The sequence below is a fragment of the Notamacropus eugenii genome, chromosome 3, assembly GCF_028372415.1.
Source record: "Notamacropus eugenii isolate mMacEug1 chromosome 3, mMacEug1.pri_v2, whole genome shotgun sequence".
NCBI lineage: Eukaryota > Metazoa > Chordata > Mammalia > Diprotodontia > Macropodidae > Notamacropus > Notamacropus eugenii.
The window spans coordinates 231,908,233-231,930,249 of record NC_092874.1 but is presented as its reverse complement, the minus strand read 5'-3'; the positions used below and the strand labels follow the sequence as shown (position 1 = coordinate 231,930,249).

Below are 22,017 nucleotides of genomic sequence, written 5' to 3'. Positions count from 1 at the left end.
TCCCCCCTCCCCCCTCCCCCCAGACAAGGCCTTTCACCTCCCCCTCCCCCTCTCCCCCCAGCCAGGGGCCTGTCCTCCCTTCAGAGCGAGGATAGCGTCGGCCCAGGCCGGGGGAAGGGGTACGACTCAAACATGTCTCCTGCGGCCGAGTTTTTTCTCAGCCTCGGGCTGGGCCGTGGTGGGGGAGGGGAACCTGGGGCGGGGGTGGGCAGAAATGCCACCATCTCCGCCCGCAGGCTGAGGGCCGGCCGCCTCTCGGCTAGCCTTGGCCAGACGACTAGTTTCTCGGGAGGTTTCCCCGGGAGACCACGCGAAAGCGCGAGCCCAGGCGGTTGGGTCACCAACGGTTTTCCAACGAGAGGCTGCAGGGGGGGGCGGGAGGAGAGGCGGGAAGGGACAGCGACTGAGGGGGGGCAGAGCGGGCGGGGTCAAAGAGAGTGACGGGGAGACTCCGCCCTTCTCATAGAGATCTCTAGAAAGCCGGGCTCGCGCCCGAAAGCACAGGAACGCGCACGCGCGAAGGGGCCCGGGCATTTTGCTGCGTCACTAGCCGCCGCCGCCGCCGCCGCCGCCACTGCCTCCTCCTCTGTCGCTGCCTCCGCCGCCGCCGCCACCTTGCCTCGCTTGGCCTTACCGCCCCTCGTACGCACACGTTCATTCTCTCTCCTCGCGCCCTCTTCTTACTCTTTCCTCCTCCTCCTCTCCCCGAACCTCTCTGGTCTGCCGCGCGGTGCATTGTGGGATCCAGGCCAAGCCCGCCGCCGTCGCCTCCGCCGCCGCTGCCGGAGGGGAAAGAGCGAGGCAGAAGAGAGGCCGCGACCGGAGGAGGAGGAGGCACCCGAGCCGGAGCCGCCCGCCCGCGGGGAGTCGGAGCCGTCCTTGCCGCCTGAGAGACCCAACCCACCCGTTCGCCCGCCCCCCCTACCCTGTACACAATGTGAGTGTGATAGCCCGCTGAGGGGAGGCCAGCCTGAAAAGAGGACGGGAGGCGGAGGCCGCGGCTCGTGGACGGAGCGGGAAACCGACCCTCCCCACAGCCCTGCGGGGCCCAAGCGGCGTGGGGGGGGTGCTACCCCCGCGGGGGGGAAGGAATCTCCCGTGACATCCCCCTTCAGGGTCCTCGCGGGAAGCCGTGGGGCCCCATTCCCAAAATGATCCGTTCCCTTCCCCCATCCTGCGGGCCCTCGCTCCGGGAAGTTCCCCCGGGCTCACCCCCGAGGCCTCCATCTCCAGTGACCCCGTTCCTGCCTGAACGTGCCTCGGAGGGGAGGCCTTTCCTCCGCCGGCTCCCCCGGGATGCCCCGTCGTGGCAGCAGGCCATGTGCATTGGGGGCAGGAGGCCCCCGGAGAGGGGGGTGACCACGAGTTGGGGGCCCCATGTGGCCTGCGGACCGGAGCAGGTAGTGCTGGCCACGTGCAGGCCTCCCCACGGCGGGCCCGTGGCATCTTGACCTAGTCCGGTTACCTGTGTCACCCTGACATGGTGTTGCCCCCCAGGGGGGCTTGGGTACTTACTTTTGGCCCCCCCATGCTTCAGCGTGACTGAGATCCCGAAGGGAGAGTAGGGGCAGTCTGCACCAGACAGTTTCCTGACAGGGAGGAGAGTTAACTGCCTAACAGGTATTTTACACGTGTTTGACCCAAAGGACTATTGTGGAGTTTTACAGAGATAATATACTACCTTAAAATTGTAGGCAAGGTAGGTGTTCCTTCCTTAAATCTCCGTGAGATGTGTAGATCTTAAGTCTTCAGGGGGTAATTTCTCAAAGGTGTGTAGGGGATGGGTCACAGATGCCCATGCTGGAAGTAGAAGTTTGAGTAGAACAAAGGGAAAAGGCTTCACCTCTGGAATCTTCTACATGCAAAGTCTAGCATTTTTCTCTGCTTCTCCACTTTGTGGATTGTTCACTTTGTGATATAATTAAGTTTAATACTAACTTAGACTAAAATTTAGTAATTGAGTAGTAGTTGTGGATTTCAGATTTAAATTTCTTTAAAAATTAAACTAATTCCTCAAAGGCATCCAACACTTATTAAAATGACATGCATTTTAATTTTAATAATTTTAATGACATGCAGGGTGTAGCAGAAAAATGGTCCGGGAGACTAACATAAATAAGACATAGCATCCAGTTGATTGAAAACATTGTGAAGGGAGCTTGAATTATCACAAAAGGGGTGCTTTCAGAGTGTGGAATTGTTTATGGCTAGAAAATTTAACTGCATGTATGAAACTTTTCCCGCTTTTGTAACCTCACATTTTAAAGTACCCGTCTTAATTCAATTGTATCTTTAATTCGTAGAATAATAGGAATTTTGATTATGCAACAGTTACAGTTAAAAACACAGGTTTTTAGGAAATAACAATAAATTCTTGTCATTGCTGTTCAAAATCTCTAGTTCATCTAGCATAGAGTTGTATCCATTTTGAGAGCCAAGGGTTTAACGTGAGTTGAGGAAATTTGCAGATAAAGTTTTAGTAACCAGATAGTCTAGAAACAAATACTCAGTTAATTACCGTTTGACTTAGCTGCATGTTCAAAAAGTTTTTGAAACTAGTTTTTAGTCACCTATGCAGTGGAGGAGAGAAGAAAGAACCTGTAAATAGATGAAACTTGGATAAAAATCAAGATAGTAATCAATATTCCAGGAGGCATACCTTGAAATGAGTGTATTTTACAAAACTAATGGCTTCAAGTTTTCTAGTTTTTGAAGAAAAAAATTTATGTTTTTGATTTTGTGACTTCTTCAGGGATGTGAATTTATAAAATGAATATTATGATTCAGTTGAATTGGAAGAGACATTTTATGGATCATCTACTCTTAGGAGGAATAACATTGATAAGGCTTCATTTGCCTTATAATGAAAAACAAAAAGAAGGAAAAGGGCAATGGGGGGGGGAGGTCCTACTCAAAATAAGTGGTAGTGGTTGCCCAGCCATTTGGCTTTAAATATTTTAATCAAAATAAGTCTTATTTGTCTATTTCTGTAAGGTGCTCAGAGGTCACAATACAGTATCATTTAGGGAAAGCAGTTAATAGCATCATCTTTCACCCATGGAAATGAGGACCCAGAGAAATTTTGTGCTTGCCCCAGATCATTATGTTCTTGATGGGGACTAACCAGATTCCCACCCTAGCAGGAAAGGTAGGTTGGTGTGGTAGAAAGAACCCTGAATTCAGGAGACCTTGTTTCAAGTCCCAATTCTACCACTTCCTTTTTTTTTTTTTAATCTGAATTGGAGCCAGCCTAGATCTCTATTAGCTTTCTTCCAGCTCTTTGCAGTTTGAACAGTCCAGGGGTAAGAACACTTAATTTGGAATCAGAAGATAGGTATCCTTATCTGTATTCATGCATCTCAGTCATACCCATGTGATCTTAGGCAAATTGGTTAATGTCTCTGGATCTCAGTTTTTCCTCTTGAAAAATGAAAGGGCTGTACTAGATGGCCGTTAAGGTACTCTCCAGCTCTAAATCTATAATTCTATTGCTTTTTTTCCTTACTCTTGTGGAAATCTGCTAGTCTTTGGTGATTTATAACTTTAAAAAAATGGAACTGATAGCTCCCTTTAATCCTATTATCAGTTTCTTGAGGTAGGGTTCTGGGCATGACTTTTCACTTCTGCTTCTTATATTTAGTTTCATTTATTTCCAAATTATTGGAATCAAATTATCAAACATTGAGCAAAATCTTATTTACCTTAGCAAAAAATTACTAAGTTTGTAAACTTGGGGTCCAGTAACAAAACTCCTCGTATATTCCCTTGTGTCCAAAAAAAAAAAAATAGATCTAGTGTCTATAATATTTGGCTGGGCAAAGATTTCTATTTGAAAGGAGTACTTGATAAAGTTAGGGAAGTTATTAATGTTTTTCTTTCAGGGTTGATTTCCTAGCCACTGTAGCATGGCAACTGATTTTCATACTGTAAACTTAAGTTGTACTTTGATCAAAATGCTTTGGAACTGGTGGATGAATATGGATAACAACATACTTAATTATTTTTCTCATTGGTAGTATTTTCTTCAGATTTCCCAGATTATGGTCTCAATGTGATTGAATCCCATCTAATATAGTTTCCTGAAGAGTTAGTGATTATCATTTGGAAGTCTTTTCAAATTTCAGTGTTTATGTATATTGGTATATGGAAAAAGCTGGCATTTGACCTCTTACTTGCAGTCTCCTTGTATGTAGAATGAGAAGAAAAGATGATCTTTTCAGATTCCTTACACCTCTAAATATGTAATTCTGTGACTTCAGTTTTTAAACTTTTCTATGAAGAGTTTCTAATCATTTCTGATCCTACAGTTGGTGTGCAAAGGAAATGCTGATTTTAATATTGGTTCAAGAAAAATGTTTTTTGGAAACAATATCTACTTAACTCCCTCAAGTTAGTGCTTGAATAACTAAAGGTATTTGCGTTGTTTTATATTATCCATACTGCTGTTCATTCCTTTAATGCAGGTGTAGTCCATCTAGTGATTAACTTTCAAGGATAAATCAGTGTTTTTCTAAGGTTCTAGGAATCAATTATTCATATAGAAAATTTATAAAATGTGTTAGACTTTGAAGCTTTTGATAGTAGTCATACTGTATAGTTGTTGCATGGTATTTGAACCATAAGTGAATTATTTCTTGACGCTTGTATAATCCTAGAGTGGAAGGGGATCTTAGCATCTCTTGAGTCCTCCAAAATATACTGATACCCAGGGATAATTTAAAATGCTGTGATTGAAATAAGCTAACAGTGGAATCATATATTTGATCTGGAAACGTGACCATAGAGAACAACTAAGTAACTAGTCCACAATTTCTTCATTTTTCTTTCATTCCACAAGCATTTATTAAGCACCTTCTATGTGTCAGGCACCATGTTGTGCTATGTTCTGAGAATACAAAGACAAAAAAGTAGTTCCACCCCTCAAGGAATTTGTATTCTGTTGAGAAGAAACATGCACGCATACATTTGGGGGAAGGCATTATTAGCAACTGAGTGCCTGTGAATGACTTAAGATCATATAGAACCCTCTTAGTCCCTTATTTTCCAAGGAGTTAACTGACCATTGTTTTCTTGGTTCACATCCTATTTTTGTTTCTTATTCTATAGTTTCTTTTAAAAACTTACTTCTTGAACTTTATTCTATAGCTTGGGTCTGTGCTTCATCTGTAAGATGGTGATTAGAGTACCCCATTTCTCAATTTAGGTAAATTTGCAATACACACATTTCCCTCCTTAAGGGGAGGTCTGGGAAATAGTCCATTTACCTTATCTAGAAATAGCATTACAGCTTTGTAGAAGAGTAGGAAGAAAGTTGATAAGCATTTGAAGAAAGATAATTAAATCTTGTATGACAAAGGTAAAGGTAGTGATCAGTAACATAGTTGGTTTAACTAAATTCTTCTCCATGTGGATTAATAACTAAAGCTTACCTAAGTAAGTCTTTATGTGGTGCTTTGTGAAAGCACCTTGGAGAAAAATGGTCCTATACAAATATATCAAATAAACTTCTAGATAATCTGTCTTTATACAGTAGTTTAAGGAAACTTTTTTGAAATCTTGTCACTAAATCTGTCTGTATGCATATGCCTGTGGAAGAGAGATAGTGTAGAGCAGCTAATAGAATGCTGACCTTGAAATCAGGAAGACCTGATTTAAAAGCCTGACATGCTGCCTTTTTATGACTTTGGACAAGTCATTATCTCAATCTGTCAATAAACATATTTAGTATTTAGCTATGTTCCAGGCACTGTTCTAGATAAGTACTTGGGATATAGAGGCAAAATTATGGCCCTTGCCCTCAAGGAGCTCGCATTCTAGTGGAGGAGACGAAATGCATATTAAAATGCAGGTTCATTGTAAATGGAACTTAATTTCAGAGGAGATTAGAACTCTCTTAAGATTAAGTTGTAGGGAAGGTTGTGGTCAAATTGGTAGTGGAAGTTCCAAATAAGAACCTCCCTACACTGATAAAATTACAAGTCTGGTCAGTATGTATCACCTGGGGAAGGAAAATATATCTATTACTAAAAAGCTTTTTGGAAACTAGGTTGATTAATACAAATATTAAAGACTACTTACTGAAATGAATATAAGCCATTAACATTTGAAATTCATATTATAAATTTCTAAAACTGAAAGAGATAATGTTATTATTATCAATCACTTCATTTTAGACTTATCAGACTAACACCCAGCTAGAGGTAAAGTGATTTGCTTAACTTCACACAACTAGTAAATGACAGACCAGGCATTGGGGTATAGTTCTCTACTGCATTCTCTTTTCATTCATACTGCTGCCACCCTTCTTGTTCAGGCCCTCTTGCCTAGACTGTTTATTGTCTTGGCTTCCTATCTGGTTTCTGTGCTTTCTCCTTTTTAATGTAGCTTGCACAGAGCTACCAAAAAGAAATCTTCTGTACAGGTTTGACCATGTGACTTCCCTGTCAAAACCTTCAGTAACTCCCTATTGCCTGTAAAATTAAATGAAAACTTATTTAAGACCCTTCATAGCCTATCTTCAACTTTTACAGGCTGATTTCATACTATACCCCTTGATTTACTCTAGGTTCTAGCATAATTCTTAATTCCATCTCTGCCTCTTCAAGATGCATCTGAAGCAGGACATTCTACTTGAAAGCCATTCCTGATCCTCATATTCACAGATAGCTCTTGCTTTACATAAATTCACATTGCACAAATTAAATTAGACTTTATGTAAAAAATTCTGAAAAATCCAAATGGGGATTCTGAATGAGGGTCTGATTGAGCTGCTAGCTGCAGAAGAAGAAAAGGAAGTTTCAGAACTAAGGTCAAATAAAAAAGCACAAATTGTTGACAGAAGCATTTGATCTTCTGAGTGGCTTTTTTCTTGTATTGAAAAGATAGAGCCAGATGCTTATGTTAACTTTACTATGCATACTTTATTGTTAACTTGACCTTTCTTTTCATAATTCTGCTTATTATCATAGTGTAATATTTAATATGTCTGCATTTTAGTACATTTTATGACATACATGTAGGTATTTTATATATTCCTTTGTTGTATAGGCTAAGTAAAATGGGTGGGTAAGGGCAAATAAACATTATATAATGTAGAGGGCTACCAAATGGTCCATTTAAATCTAGAACTGTCTACTTTGCATTCATTCTCTCCCCCTCTCTTCCCTGCCTCTTTTTTTCCCACTCCCTTCTGTGTATTTGTATTCCCTTGGCACATAGGTGCTTAGTAAATACTGATTGTTAACTGTATTCTTACCTGTTCCTAGATTATTCTGAAATCTCCCACTTCTGCATTCTTTGTAAAATAATTATCTTCCACTTGCCATTTATGATCTAGGGCAATCACTTAACTTCTCTGGGCTTCATTTTTCCTCATCTATAAAATGAGGGAGTTGAAATTAATGACCCCTAAGCTTCCTTCCAGCTCTGAATCCGAAGTCTTTAGAACTTCATTTTATGTGAAATTCTCTTCAAGTCCTGATGGCACCATGGCTTTTCCTTTCAGAATGATTTCTTTTCATTTTGCTGGAGCACCTTAATCTCTGCTTTGTCCCACTTACACTATTCTACTTTTTATTACTAATTTATGTACCTATTTTTTTCTTTGCTGTCCTTAAGAAGCCAAAAGATGCTTTGAACAGGTGGTTAATGTGTTGAGTTACTTGGAAGGGAAAATATGTATATTTTGTCTTGATTAGTTAAAATAAAGATCTCTATGCCTTAGTGGTGATAGTCAAAGGGACTATAGTTTCAGGGAAATAGCAGCTATAATGCTGCTGATGCTCTGGACTCATAAAATATCTATCTGTAAAAATGTTAAAGTTATCTCTTAGAATTCCCTGAACAAGAAATCCTTTTTTTGTGTGATGTGTTCTAGTCCTTGAAGACTGATAAAGTTTTATTTTGGGTTTCCTTTGAGTGTTGTTGACAGGTTAAGGAAGGACTGTGCATAAGCTCAACTATATGGTTGGTTTTCCTCTCTGAATTATTCCTTATTCCTCACATCACTCCTGTAGTGGTATTATTTACTACAGACTGAGGTTACTTGATGGTTTCTTTTGGTAACTGTGGGGTGGAGGTGAGAGGAAGGCTTTGGGGAAGCGTAAGACTAAGTTATGCCTTAACTAGAATCCAAATGTTTTAACTCTTAGAACCAAGTATATGGCTTAGTCTATAAAAGAGGAGTAAGTGACCTAAAAATGAGGTCTATGTAGTTTAAAAATGTTTGCCCAGTTTGTGTCACAGAGTTTTGGAGGATCAAATGAGGTGCAGTGCATGTTTAAAGTAATGCTAAGGGGGTATGGAGGGTAGTGGATACAGAACTAGTCAAAATATCAATGTCCAACCTCTCAATGCCTTTCAGGCAACTTTCTCAGACTAAGTATTGGTATAGTAATTCCTCACCTGGAGCTCCTTACACTGATAAAATTAAAAATTCCTTTTTTAAAAAAGATACACAAATGTAGGTTGTTATTGCTTGTTGTTATAAAGGAGGAGGTAATGATAAAAAGGAACAATTTCAAAGAGGCCTTAGTTAACTACATATTATTAATTCTCATCTCTTGTGTTTTCGTACTCTCTGGTAGGTTCAAAATCTAAATACTATCTTGTAATTATTAATGTTATTTAAATTTTTGGAGTATCTCAAAACTAGGTTTAGAAATGATTAGTATGTGTTAGTCACGTTGGAGGAAAATTAGCTAGTATTTTTCTTTATACTATAGTTTGAATTTTTTCCAACCGAATGAGTCTAGATTTGATTGCTAACCTCCCTGCCCCCAAAGAGGGTTAGTTCACATTTACTAATTGATTCAGCATAAATGGAAACTGTAGTTTGATATATTTTGGCTATACAAGCCCTAAAGTAAATTTTAACTCAAGATTTACGAAAGGTCAAGCATCATTATGCTTAAGTGCTACAGTGAATCTTTGATCGTAGTCAATGATTTCCCTCCTGAAGCTTATCCATATTCATTATGTGTGAGTGTCTTATTATCCATGGCTTTCAGTTCACCTACTGAAAGTCTTCCTTCCATCCTATAAAATATGTTTGGGTAAGTACGCATGTGTATTGTAATGTCATTCATTCCACAATTGAATGCCTACTATGTACAAAGTACATACATAATTCAGTGTTTTAATGTTAAACATTTGTAGCATTCAGTATTGCTAAAAATAAAAGTTGTTTGTGAAGGTTCTAAATCGTGTTTATACGAAGATTTTTGTTTCAATATTAGTGGGAATTTATGTGACAACCAAGATAAAGTTGACAAAAAGTTAAAAAGAGGATTTTTACACCCTTATGTTGAAGGGATGGGATTTTGAAAAATTAATCATCCATTAAAGGGGACCATGGTAGTCCTCATTTATCCATTGCATCCAAAATCCAAATAATCATTGCACACAAAGGATTCATTCCTCATGACCCTTTGTAAGCATTAATCACGCTATTTGAGCCCAAATCTCTATGTGTTATTTTTTTCTTTTTAAACGAAGTTTTAATCATGGAATTTTGTAAATAGGAAAATATTTTTTGTATCAGTTATGGACTATTGACCATAACTTCAGCTATTTACACTTCTAAAAATGGATATAAATCTAGAACAGGTTAGTGTTACTCTTATGCCCTTGTTGAGTCTTTGTCTCTGCATATGGGGCAAAATTGATTCCTGTGTTTCTCTTTTGCCAATTAAAAAATAAGATTATCCCTGCTGTGGACGCATATCTCCTGGATTTCTATAATTAATATACATTTAGAATGATCTTTAGAATGTTGATCCTGAGACATTGCAAGATCTGAGTTACAAAAAGATGTAGTTAATATTGAAGGCAGGAAGGTGAATTAATACATTAAAAATTCTTAGTTGCCTTGACTAAGTCTGAGAATCACTTTAGCCAAGCTTTAAAAAAAACTCATTGCTAAAAAATTAGCCATGATGTAATAATAGGTTTTTGTTTGTTTTGTTTTTTAACTCATAGTAACTTGAATAAAGTTCTGAAGGTGGTAGCAATACAAATTCTATTAACAGAAATCCTTGAAGTAAAGAGTTCTTCCCCTCATGAAGGCAGTGGTCAGGCTAATCTTACATAACCCATCAAAAGTGTGGAATTAGTTCTTGTGGTATCTGAAGATTGTTCTGTTTCTGCTTTTTAGACAATTATATACTTGAAAATTTTGTTTTTAGCTTTCCAAATAAGTATTTTCTTCCTATATAAAAAAAATAGATTTATTCCCTGATTTTTCTAGAAAAATTGATAAAAATGAAACCTTAACGAATTAAAATTGACTTTACCATGGAGAAAGTCTTATTAGTATATAATTTCTTTGAGAAATTGATTTTTTTCAACCACTTCTATAAAGTTCTACTGCTAGAAATTTTCACTTTTAAACAGTTGGTTTTATGAAGAAATACATAGTAAATTGGTATGGCCGGGTCAGATTATATCTCTTCAGACATTGTCATTTGTAAGTGTCTTGTCATTGAGAAAACTTCATTTCTGAATCACAAAATGCTTCCATATTGATCTTTTAAGATGCTTTAAAGAATAATGTTTATGACGTATTTCAGGTAGAAATTAAGATTTATTTTCCTTTTAAAAAGTTCTGTGATTTAGTACTTCGTGTAAAAGGAAAAAAGAACAGGAAATGTTGACTCAACTAGTGTGATTAATGCCTCCAAAAAAAAGCCATGAAATTACTTTGGATGCAGTCAATGTTTAATACTTGTTAAGTGAGTACTACTGTGGTCCCCTTTAATGGAAAAGTGATACTATTTCAGAAACTCATCTTTTCAAGAAGTATAGTAATAGTTATTTTTCTCTTATAACCTTTGTATTTTGGCCTTTATTAGTAAAAATTACTGTAAGGTAGAAATCTCTTATATAAAAAAAAAAAGACACACTGCTTAGAGGGTAGCATTTACAGTCAAAAGCAGGCAAGAGGCAATGTGCCCTTGGACAAGTCTTTGACCTTCTGAACTTCAATGTATTTGACTTCAAAATAGGGATAATAAAACACTCCTACAGTCACCCTAGACAAAGCATTTTAAAATGCTACTTGAATTGGTGTCTTTTATTGGCCCTAAACTACCTTCTCTAGCTTATTTTATAGGTGAGGAAACTGAAGCAAGCAGTGTTAAGTGACTGACGCAGAATCACGTAGCTAGTGAGTGTCCGGGGCCAGATTTGTACTCCAGAAGATGGGTCTTCCTTACTCCTGTCTTGGCACCATATCCACTGCGCCACCTAGCTGCTCGAGTGGTTTAGAGATGTCTTTGAAGTCAGGTGTGCCTAGTCCTGTACCATCTATGCAGTGAATTCCAAAAAAAATTTGATTTTCATGTATCTTCTTTCTCTCCTACACTACCTATTCAGTTTCGGGTCTACTAAAGTCAACTAAATCACTTTGTCAGTTTTCACTAGTATAGGGCTTCTTATATTCTGATCTGTTAGTGTACATGACATGGGGAAGTGTATTAAAAACGGTGGTAAGAACTATCATGTAGGATAAGGTTATCATCAAGTATGAAATGACAGTTATGTCTTAGACAAACCTGGAATAATAACTAGAGGTTTACTAATAAAAGTTCTCTGAAATTCAGGATATAGTTTTTTATTAGTCTTTTCATTATTAATGTTTTCTTCACTTAATTCCAAACAATTAAATGATTTATATAGTATTTGCTGATTTACAAGGTATATAAATGCTTACACTAAAAATTTGGCAATCCAGTAGTTTGAGAAGATTCCAGCATGCCTCTAATTACTAATCAACATTTTTTTTCTAGAATTTTGAACTGAAATGTTAATAATAAAAGTCTACTATAGTTAAAACCTCAACTTAATCTTAAAGAATTTTTAGTCTGAAATAGATTGTGATATGTTAGTATTGATGAGTCAGCTTCTCTATCATTTGTATCATGCATTTTCCTTTTGTCTAAATATTTTCCAGGTTCTTAGAGGAAACTGAAGTTAAGAGTAATTTCTAATTATGAGGGTAAAATTAGGAATAGAAAGAATTAAGGTATTGATGATAAAATCAAAAGAGTTGGGGAAATGCTTCATAGTTCTTACAGTGCTGCAAAGCCTTTCTATGCTGCCATATAAATTATTTTCACACAGGATACCTATGGCTCTTAGATTTTTTTTCCCTATGGGGAAATGTGTTCTATTTTTAATTTGCTTTTCAGCCAGCTTTGCTAGAACTTCCATGCTCCATAAAATGAGGAGTGCCTGATAATGTTACTGTCTCTTGGAATAGGAGGGCTCCTATCAGTCCCATATCTTTTCTTTTCTTTTCTTTTCTTTTCTTTTCTTTTTTAGTAGGACCAGTTAAAGGAGGGGAACCTCTAATCAAAACTTTAGAGAAGAATTTTACATTTCATGAAAACAAAGTTACTTGGATTAGCTATGGTATTAGGACAGACAGCATTTCTATCAAGTGTCCTGGGGTTTTCCATGATTACATATTTTCCAAGTTGTTAAGAAGTTGAACCTTTAGATCTAGAGGTATAAATCCCCTTGAAGTGGAATTTTGTTAGTATAATCTGGAGCTGGATAATAATCCTAGTCATCTTGTTGGGGCTTAGCAAGTGAGGAAATTACTCTCAACCCAGGAAAGAGAAATAGGAGGAATTAAAAATTTTTTCTCCAGATTTTTGGATTTGTGTATTTTTTTACATGTCATTTGAATTGGAATTTTACTTTGGTTATCAATGTCATAACTATTTAAGTTACAGACAGGACAGTTGAAGGGTAATTGCATTTTAGTGTTAGATAAAGAACACTGCTACACTTGTTTCTTCCTATTTGTATATAAACAGCATGTGATCAGGTAGAAAATGTGTTTGATATACCTAATTAGTATAAGAATCTTAATCAGTTTGCTGTATTTTAAAAGGAAAAAAATGAACTCCTCTCCCCCCCCAGAAGAAAAGAGGGACTTCAGTTCATATTCAAACCTCAAACCCAAGTTGTCTGACTCTTTAAATCTATTGTTGTTTCCATTTTGTCCAGGGTTATATTTGTTCATGGCAACACCTCAATTAAAATCCAAATCTGGATTCTTAATTTGTTTTATTTCTATGATGTTCTCTCTCTTTTCCAAAATAGCTGCCTGCGTCAAGCTCTTCCTTCCCTGTGATCCCTTCAATATCACTATTGATTCATCTTTTAGCCCCTCCACTCTTCCCCTTCCTTCATAATAGTACGAAACAGCTTGCTACTTAAACTGAAGGGAAGAGGTGATGAAAAAAACAGTAAATTGTTATTGGATGCCTGTTGGAATGGGCTAAACTTTTACTGAGCATCCATTATATGCAAAAGCAACCTAGAAGACACTGGTGTTTTAAAGATGGTTTATGACATGTTTCCTAGCTTCAGAGCGCTTATCTAATGGGATGATAAGAAACCCCCGTCATTGCCATAAACTACTATATTGACCCCTGTGTGGGCGGCCCAGTTCTTTTGTCATTGTGGCATAAAAGGGGTAGGGTGTGTTTATTAGACTGCATGGGAACATTAAGTTGACTATAGCTATGTTAAATATAAGGTCCTTATTCAGTGACCAAAAACATTATTGGGGGAATTGAACCATATTGATTCTGACATTTCTTGCTACAAGTAAAGACCAATGGAGTGGCGATAAAATTTTAATTTTTGATCGTGCCTTAAGATAAGAAACCATCGCTTTCTTTGCAGGACTGTTATTTCTTTGCAAAAATACACCATGAGAAGTATAATGTGTGAATATTTATTCCAAAAATGGATGGGTTTTGATACCCTATTTCCAACTCCACTGTGTTTGTACAGTCAAGTTGCTAACGATCAAAATTTAAAACGATTAAAATAAAATGAGAAAACATGCTATACAGTTAATGCAATTCTAACCTATCTAAACTGGCTTTTAATGCCAAAAAAGTGAAAGGACTAAAAGAACAGAAATTAACATAGGCTGTAACCATAGTCTAAGTGTTTTAGATGATAGTCACTACAGTGAATGGACTAAAAATCTTTGAACCACTTTAACCAGGAAACAATTGATGTTTTTTCCAGGCAAAGAGAATTAGCAGCCAAAGGTAACACTGGTTTGGAATGTAAATTTCTTTATAAAATCTTGGTGGAGGATGATGGAAGATAATGAGCAGTATTACTACATAAATCAATAGGAAACAGTGTAAAGAGAAGTAAACTTGGTAAGAACTGACTAAACTAGAGCAACACGAAACTGGAAAACTAAAGGATGAAAAATGGGATAAGATCTGTGAAGATTTTTTTATAGCATTGTCTTCATCAGTGACAGAGAATCACATTAGAATTCTCATAGTCCCATCATGTATGCATAAGAAAAAAGAAATGGTACTAAAGAAAACAAAGGTATGAGGAGCAGCCTAACTAGACTTGAGGTGACACAGTTGTGAGAAATCAGTTCTCCTAAGTACTTGACAAAAGGGGGAAAGCCTAACCTTATGAACCAGAAAAGTGTCTGACCCATATAACTACTTTCCATTTTTTCAGAATCAAGAATAATCTACACACACTAAGGGCATCCTTGTTTTAAAAGGACTTTCACAAACAGACATCTGAAAGATAAAGAGAATATAAAATCCTGTTGTTTGACTTTTTTAAAGCATTTGATGTGGTTGAACAAAATACCACATTTTAAAAGACTCCTCCAATAACTATTAAATGTACTTGTGAAAATCATAAGATTCCTTGAAAGATGTGAATAGAGATAACATAAAAAGGGGAAAGTTGCTCAGTCGTCCCGTGACCAGGGCAGAGCCCAGATGGGAAGGGGAATTTCTTTACCTTACATATTTTTCTTTTGTAGATGGCATTTCACTGCATCGAGATCCAAAACACTTCAGCACCTCCTAAATGAAACCCATACTTAAAAATTTCAGGCTAGGTATACAACCAGGAAAATCAAGTATATGAAAAAGATATATTATTCAGTTTCATCATCCACTGTGATAGATGTACTGAACAATGAGCTGAGCCTAGAATTCAAAGTCCCCTTCTGGATTATAAATACCTTGAATAAAGACAGGAATAACATCTAGTATACCAGAGTTGTCTTGATGAAATAATTCTGACTCCCATATCCAATCTTATTTTCTACTGTTTGGGTATATGTACCTTTTGTTCCGGGCAGGATGGCATCTTAAATATTTCATACTATTTCCAAGGATGCAAAAGTGAAGGCAAAGAAAAACATTTTTATAAATAAGAAACTTTTTGAAAATGGAAATAAATGCTATATTTTAGCACCTTTCATAGACCTAAAGTTGCTTTGTTACTTTAGGAATACAGAATTACTTTCTGTATAACTTTGAATAAAAATGGAATCTATTTAGAGCATTGAAGGCTGGAGTAGAATAAATGAGGGGAAAAAAGTATATCAGGATCTTCCTTCTCCAGTTATAATCATTTTCCTTCCCTGCAGGTGGTTGTCATATCTTCCAGTTTTTAATATTCTGTTCACTCCTAATACTAGCCAGTCTCATAATTTTTTGTGTCCCAAAAATTATTAAACTGTATATACTCCTTAGCAGTGATACTGCTACCAGGTCCATACCTCCAAAGAAGTCAGCGGGAAAGAACCCTACATGTTCTCAAATATTTATAGCAGCTCTTTTTGTAGTGGCAAAGACTGGATAATAGATAAGTTGTGATGGGTAAATGTGATAGAATACTGTTGTGCTGTAAAAAATGAAGGGGATTCAGAGAAACCTGGAAAGATTTGTATAAAGTGATGAAAAGTGAAGTCAGAGCAGTTTTATACAATAACAAGAATATTGTAAAAAAACTTTGAAAGACTTTGAAAGATCTTTGAAAGATGAGCACTGACCAGCTACAATTTGAGAGGACTCATGCTACAGACCTCCTTAGAAATGATTGACATAGTACAAATTATCTTTTTTTCTTTTGACATAGCCAATGCAGGAATTTGTTTTGTCTGTACCTGTTTTTAGTAGGTCTGGGTTTTTTTGCTTTTTTAGTCGAGGATAGGGAAGATAATATGGAAAGAGTATGGTCCTGAAAATAGAATTAAAAAATATTTTCATATTGAATTCCTTGCTTGATTTTATAAAGTCTATAAATTTTGCGTTGAGGAAGTATAACCACTGCTTGGTTGGAGGGTTAACTATTTCAGTCCTCATCTTGAAAATATTAATTACATTTAGAAGTTTTTGACATCACTGCATTGGCATTTTTTAGTTATAAGAATGACCTAAAATTCAACAGATTTAATGTAATGGGAGATAATTTTTCTTAAACCTTGGGAGTTATATAACTATTTTGTTGCAAAGATAAAGTTTATTGTAGCTTAATTACTCTAAATTCTCTTTCCAGGCAACCTGCTTCTGCAAAGTGGTACGATCGAAGGGACTATGTCTTTATTGAGTTTTGTGTTGAAGACAGTAAAGATGTTAATGTAAATTTTGAAAAGTCCAAACTCACTTTCAGGTAAATTGCTATGCCGTACGATGTAGCAAAAATTATTCCATCTCCTGAATTATTTTTGTCTTAACATTTGTATTTTTGTATGTTAGATGTTTTAAAAAAAAAAAGTTCACTTATATTAACAGTCTTTCTTTCTCTACAGTTGCCTTGGAGGAAGTGATAATTTTAAACATTTAAATGAAATTGACCTTTTTCAGTATATTGATCCAAATGTAAGTATTCTAGTAAATATATCCTCTACTCCCTTTTCAAATTAAAATGTCACTAAATAACTGGTAGTTTTGTTAGTATTTCTTGTTACTTTCCACTCTTGTAATTTTTTCCACATATTTTTTTCTCAGTCTTTCTTCTGGACTCTTTAATTGTAGAAGCTGTCTGATTGTAGAGCACATGGTATATGTCCTCCATTTGAACTTGAGGCAGGACTCTCAAAGCCCAGTCTAGCATAGGAACATGATAACTCATTTTTAATTTGAGATCTTCTGAAAGGAAAAGCAGGTACTTCTTGCAGTCATCTTCACTATGTATAAACCTTGTCTATAGAAGGAAAAATGGAACTGAATTCCACTACTAACCTAAAAGCACTTTCTGTGATTTGATTTGAGTAAAACTTTCTACAACTCTGGAATAATATTCATCTTTCTCTCTGGAGGCAACCTAAGAAAAGAAAAGCAACAAAGCTGGTAGATGAGGAGTGTCACACCATCTGAAATAGCATTATGTAATACTTTATTCATTTTAGACTCATTCCTGCAGACATAAAATAGAAGGTGTTTTTTTGGTTTTTGTTTTTTATATTTTAGGACTCCAAGCATAAAAGAACAGACAGATCGATCTTATGTTGTTTACGGAAAGGAGAATCGGGACAGTCATGGCCAAGGTTAACAAAAGAAAGAGCAAAGGTAGGGTCTTGATTGCTGAGACATATATGTTAAAATCTCCCAGCAGTATTTTCTCCTCATGTAATTTTTTATGTGCATGTAAGATGGTTGTCACATCCAAAAATGTGCATGCTGTAGGAATTCTAATGATGGTACAAATGAACTTAATCAGAGGGTAATTGTGTGTTTATTCCACAGCTCAATTGGCTTAGTGTGGACTTCAATAATTGGAAAGATTGGGAAGATGATTCTGATGAAGACATGTCCAATTTTGATCGCTTCTCTGAGGTACAGTTTCCTTTAAATAGACTTGTTTAAGCTTTTAATCTTATATTGTGTGTGTAAGTGTAGTTTGCTTCAGTGAACTTAATGGCAATCCTTAGATTGATCTAGAGTTCAAAGTGCAAATTTTCAGAATCAGCCTTGGAATCCCCATTGTAAAAAGTGAAAGCTTAGTGATTATCATTTAATCTTGTAGAACACACCAATTATAAGCATTCCCTGAGTTTGAGGAGGTTATATTTCCTGAGTGTTACTCTTCTCATGTTGTTGGAGTTTAGTAATTTAGAGTTTGGGGGTCAGGAACCCTTTTACAATTCATTTCTAAAAAATGAGAAAATTGTGAAAGGAAAGTTGATGACTGCATTTTGATGATTTGGTTTTCTCTTGATATTTTTATCTACAAGAGGAGCTAGCTTGATGTTGACCAGTACATCTTTCTTATGTTGATGGTCTTTGTGTGAAGCACACTAATCTCAAGTTTCACTATTGCTTTTCTTATAGAAATAATAGGTATCAATAAATATTAAAAATTACCTACATTTCCCAGTATGCCCCTCTCCCAAGTTAAACTTCAGCAAAACTAATCAGATTTAGGGTTCTTTTTTGTAATCTAGTCTTAGATTAGGAGTAAAGGGGAGAAATTGAGCATAAGTAAAAATCCTTTACAAATGTGAGATTATAAATTCGTTCTTCCTTCAAGAATGAAACAGTAGAAAAAACTATTTTACTCTAAGAGAAAATTGTGAGGCTACAAGGTAGTTAGCTTGAAATGTTGGGAAGAGATGCTATGTAGATAAGGAAATAACTTTAACTTTTGATAACTGATAAAAGTGGTTTACTAAGGACAAAATGTGACAGATTTAGCTTATAAAAATTGGTATTTTGAAAATTGATAATGATTTTATGAAAGGATTTTCTTTTTTTATTAATAAGACTTAAATGTTAATATTGATTCTTTAAACAGATGATGAACAACATGGGTGGTGATGAGGATGTAGATTTACCAGAAGTAGATGGAGCAGATGATGTAAGTAGTTTTTAATTGGCCTTTTATTTGGCCTGGTAGCTTCTTCAACATGTGTTAACAGTGGTGAACTTGGAGTCAGAGGATTAATTCTGGTGCTACCACTCACTAACTTTATGATCATAAGCAAATCATTTAATTCTTCCTCAGGTTCATTTTCCTTGTCTATGAAGTGGAGACTAGTTGTAACCATCTACATTGAGAAAAGCATTTTATAAGCTAAATCACCATATAAATAGATACAAGTTAATAACAAGATCAAACTAGATCTTTGTGACACCCATGGAAGGAGAATCACAAAGCCGTTGACACGTAACTCCAGCACTGTTCTGTTGCTGCTGTGTTTTGTTTTTTTTTTTTTAAATAATTTCCAACCTTAATTCATTTTAGCAGTTGTGCTAGCTCATACATACTGAAGGAGCGTTGAGGAGAAGTGGAACTAGAGAAAGTCAATCAACCATAATCATTTATGGCAGGCCTGCATGGCATTGAGGGCCTCTTGCAGCATGTCAGAGGATGTCAGGCAGTCTGAGAAAAATGTAGATGATGTAAAATAGGCCTGTAGGGTGGATGCTGTACGAACCTGATTTATGGGATGAAAAAAAAAATCCTTTTTCACAGAATAGTAGAGCCATATATAATTCCTTAGTTTTTAAAGATGAGGAGACTAAGGGTGACCTTGCCCACAGTACTCAGGTAATTTGTTAATGGCAAAATAAAGTCTAGGACTTTTTGGCTTCTAATTCAAGTACCCTTTCTCCAATATCAGACTTCTTTTCTTGAAGATCAAGAGGTTCACAATGGGAAGCACCACCAGTTACCAAAGCTAAGCCCAAGAGGCATAAGTCTTAGGAAAGTACGTGTAGTTATGCTAGAATGTAGGCAAGAACATCACATGTTCCGGTAATAATGTAAAATACCTGATCAACTTTACTGTAAGATTAAAACATTTGTGTCTTAACTTGCCTAAGTGCTGATACTTATGATATCCATGTTTTTTTGTGAACTAAGAAAAAAGTACACTGGTTCTTTATCGAATTTTTTTTTATTAAGCAGAAGGATGTTCAGATATATTTTATAACTTTGTTTTCTTTGATTTTTTAGGATTCACCAGACAGTGATGATGAAAGTAAGCTTTTTAAAATTTGAAATGAGTTACTTATATAAGTGTTTTAGGCACTGATCTTTAAATTCAGACTCTTTCCACTTGAGCAGACTTCCTGCTATTTACTTCTTTCAATTGGCCAGATTCCTTACCACCCCTGAGGTAGTAATTCAGGAAATAGACCGTATAATGTCGTTAGAGGAGATCTTGGGGCAGTTTGACCAGTTTTTTTCTTGTGTTTGCTATGCTTTCCTGAATGTTCATATTGTCTTGAGGCATTAAGCTATATTAAGTTGTTCAGTGCTTTAGATCAGATTACATAAACTCTTAATAGTGTAGGAGAAAATCTCCTAAATTCTCAGAAGAAACAATAATTTGAATCTTTGTGTAATGGCCAAATTTAAGTAGCTAAAGCATAAGTTTGAATAATTCTTAGAGTGTTTGGGGGAAAGACTGTTTAAAAGGTGAGACAAAATGGATCTCTTCTTTTCTATGCTTAAGTAAAGTGAATGTTAGAAAGTTTACATTATGCTTTCCACTATTCTTTCAGAGATGCCAGATCTGGAGTAAAGAAGAAAGTATTGTCTTCAGGGTTTTGGGAAAGAAAGATAACTTCATTGCAAAATTTTCATAATTGAGATAATTCCTGCGTTGGTAGCTCTAAAGGCAGATACCTGTATTTGCCTCCTTTAATCCATTTTCAATCTGTTTGTTTTAAAAAGGCTTCACTAAGGGTTGATGTGTACTATTGTATGGGTCAGTTTTAAGTCAGCTGAGGCAATAACCTTATGCATGAACATTTTTTCAAACTTCCAAGAAGCAATTGAGGTATAGGCAGTGGATGCAGTCATTGCAGTTAAAAAAAGGTTCACTGAGTCTCTTTACTCTTTATAACGCAGATACTGACATGGTAAGAAAACTTAGCTTATTTTAAGTAGTTTAAAATCACTTCCCCCTGATTCAACAGGGTAGACTAAAGAGAATTTTAAAGTGTTCAGATTTTAGTACACAGAATCAAACTGCTGAAGCAAGTTTAATTGGCTGACAACTTAAGCTGACAACATTGCTGTACCTCCAGAGTGTCTTCAGGATTGTTCCACTAATGTTTTATTTAAAAAAAATTATTCACTTCACATTGTTGTATTTAAATGATCACTAGTTAGTGTTCCAAATGTATCTTAGCTAAAACTAGTGAAACCCTAATTTAAATGGTTATGAAGCCTGTACATTTGGTATTGTTTGACCCTTAAGCTTTTACATCTCTTAGTATGGAGGAGGAAGAACAGCTATACATTGTTGCTTGTCAATCTGTACATTTAGACCAAATTTGTATTTGCACTGTCAGTATGGAAAACGAGTGACAAAATGTTTAATACACTATTGGATTTTTTTTTTTGCTTTTTTTTTTTTTTGACTCGGCTTATAACAAGGCTGAAAAAAACTTCAATTTGTGTTCAGAACAGTGGGGATTTTTTTTATGTCTGCATTCTTTCTAATAAACAGTTGAAGACTTCTTGGCTGTCCTTTTAAGTGTCTGGTTTACTGTAATTTCATGTATTCTTACTATTTACTGGAATGGAATTTTTATTTTTACTTGAGGAAGAATATGGTAGAACTATTTCCTCTAAAATGAAGGAGGCTTGTTGTAATGTTCCCAGGAAACCTTTTAAAAGAGTGGATCTGTAATAGAACTTGTAGATACACTTTACAGAAGTTGAAAAAGAAAGTGTTGTGATTTGACTGAAATAAAACTAAATGTGTTGTCCTCCTCTAAATCTTTGAGCTTCTGCATTTGAGCAGTTTTTGTACCCCTCAGCTTCTGCACCTTAGTCTCATACCATTGAAATCCATCCTATTTCACCCTTCACTTTGGTGTATATTCAGTGTTTTCAAAAGAGCTCTCTACAAAACACTAGAACTAGGAAAGGAAAACTTGGAGGAAAGTCATGGACTTCTATTATCTTCATTAGCTCAGTATTGTATAAACCTATTTTGACAGGGTTTTGTGGGGTTTTTTGTCAGTATTGATTGGAAATGTGTGTTCCCTCAGAGCCTGGAACTATAGTTAAATGACTCACTAGTCTCTGATTTAGTTACCCTGCTCAGATATGGAATAAATGTCTGCTTTCTTTGAAAGATGTATTGAAGTTTGACACTTTCTCCTCCCACCCCCCTTTTATTTTCATTTGCAATTTTTTTGTAGTGAGATTTTTGTCTTGAAAACTATATTTCTTGGACTCACAGATCTTAATTTTTTA

At 36.4% G+C, this 22,017-nt stretch overlaps 1 protein-coding gene across 1 annotated transcript; it reads left to right on the top strand.

Moving 5' to 3' along the window:
• The first annotated feature begins 494 nt into the window (after nt 1–494).
• On the top strand, nt 495–21,534 carry PTGES3 (prostaglandin E synthase 3). The gene is made up of 8 exons (XM_072655085.1): nt 495–937; nt 16,357–16,470; nt 16,610–16,679; nt 17,271–17,369; nt 17,547–17,636; nt 18,595–18,657; nt 19,759–19,783; nt 20,310–21,534. Coding segments are annotated over exons 1-8 (483 nt in total). The 5' UTR covers nt 495–935; the 3' UTR covers nt 20,330–21,534.
• Nucleotides 21,535–22,017: the final 483 nt, after the last annotated feature.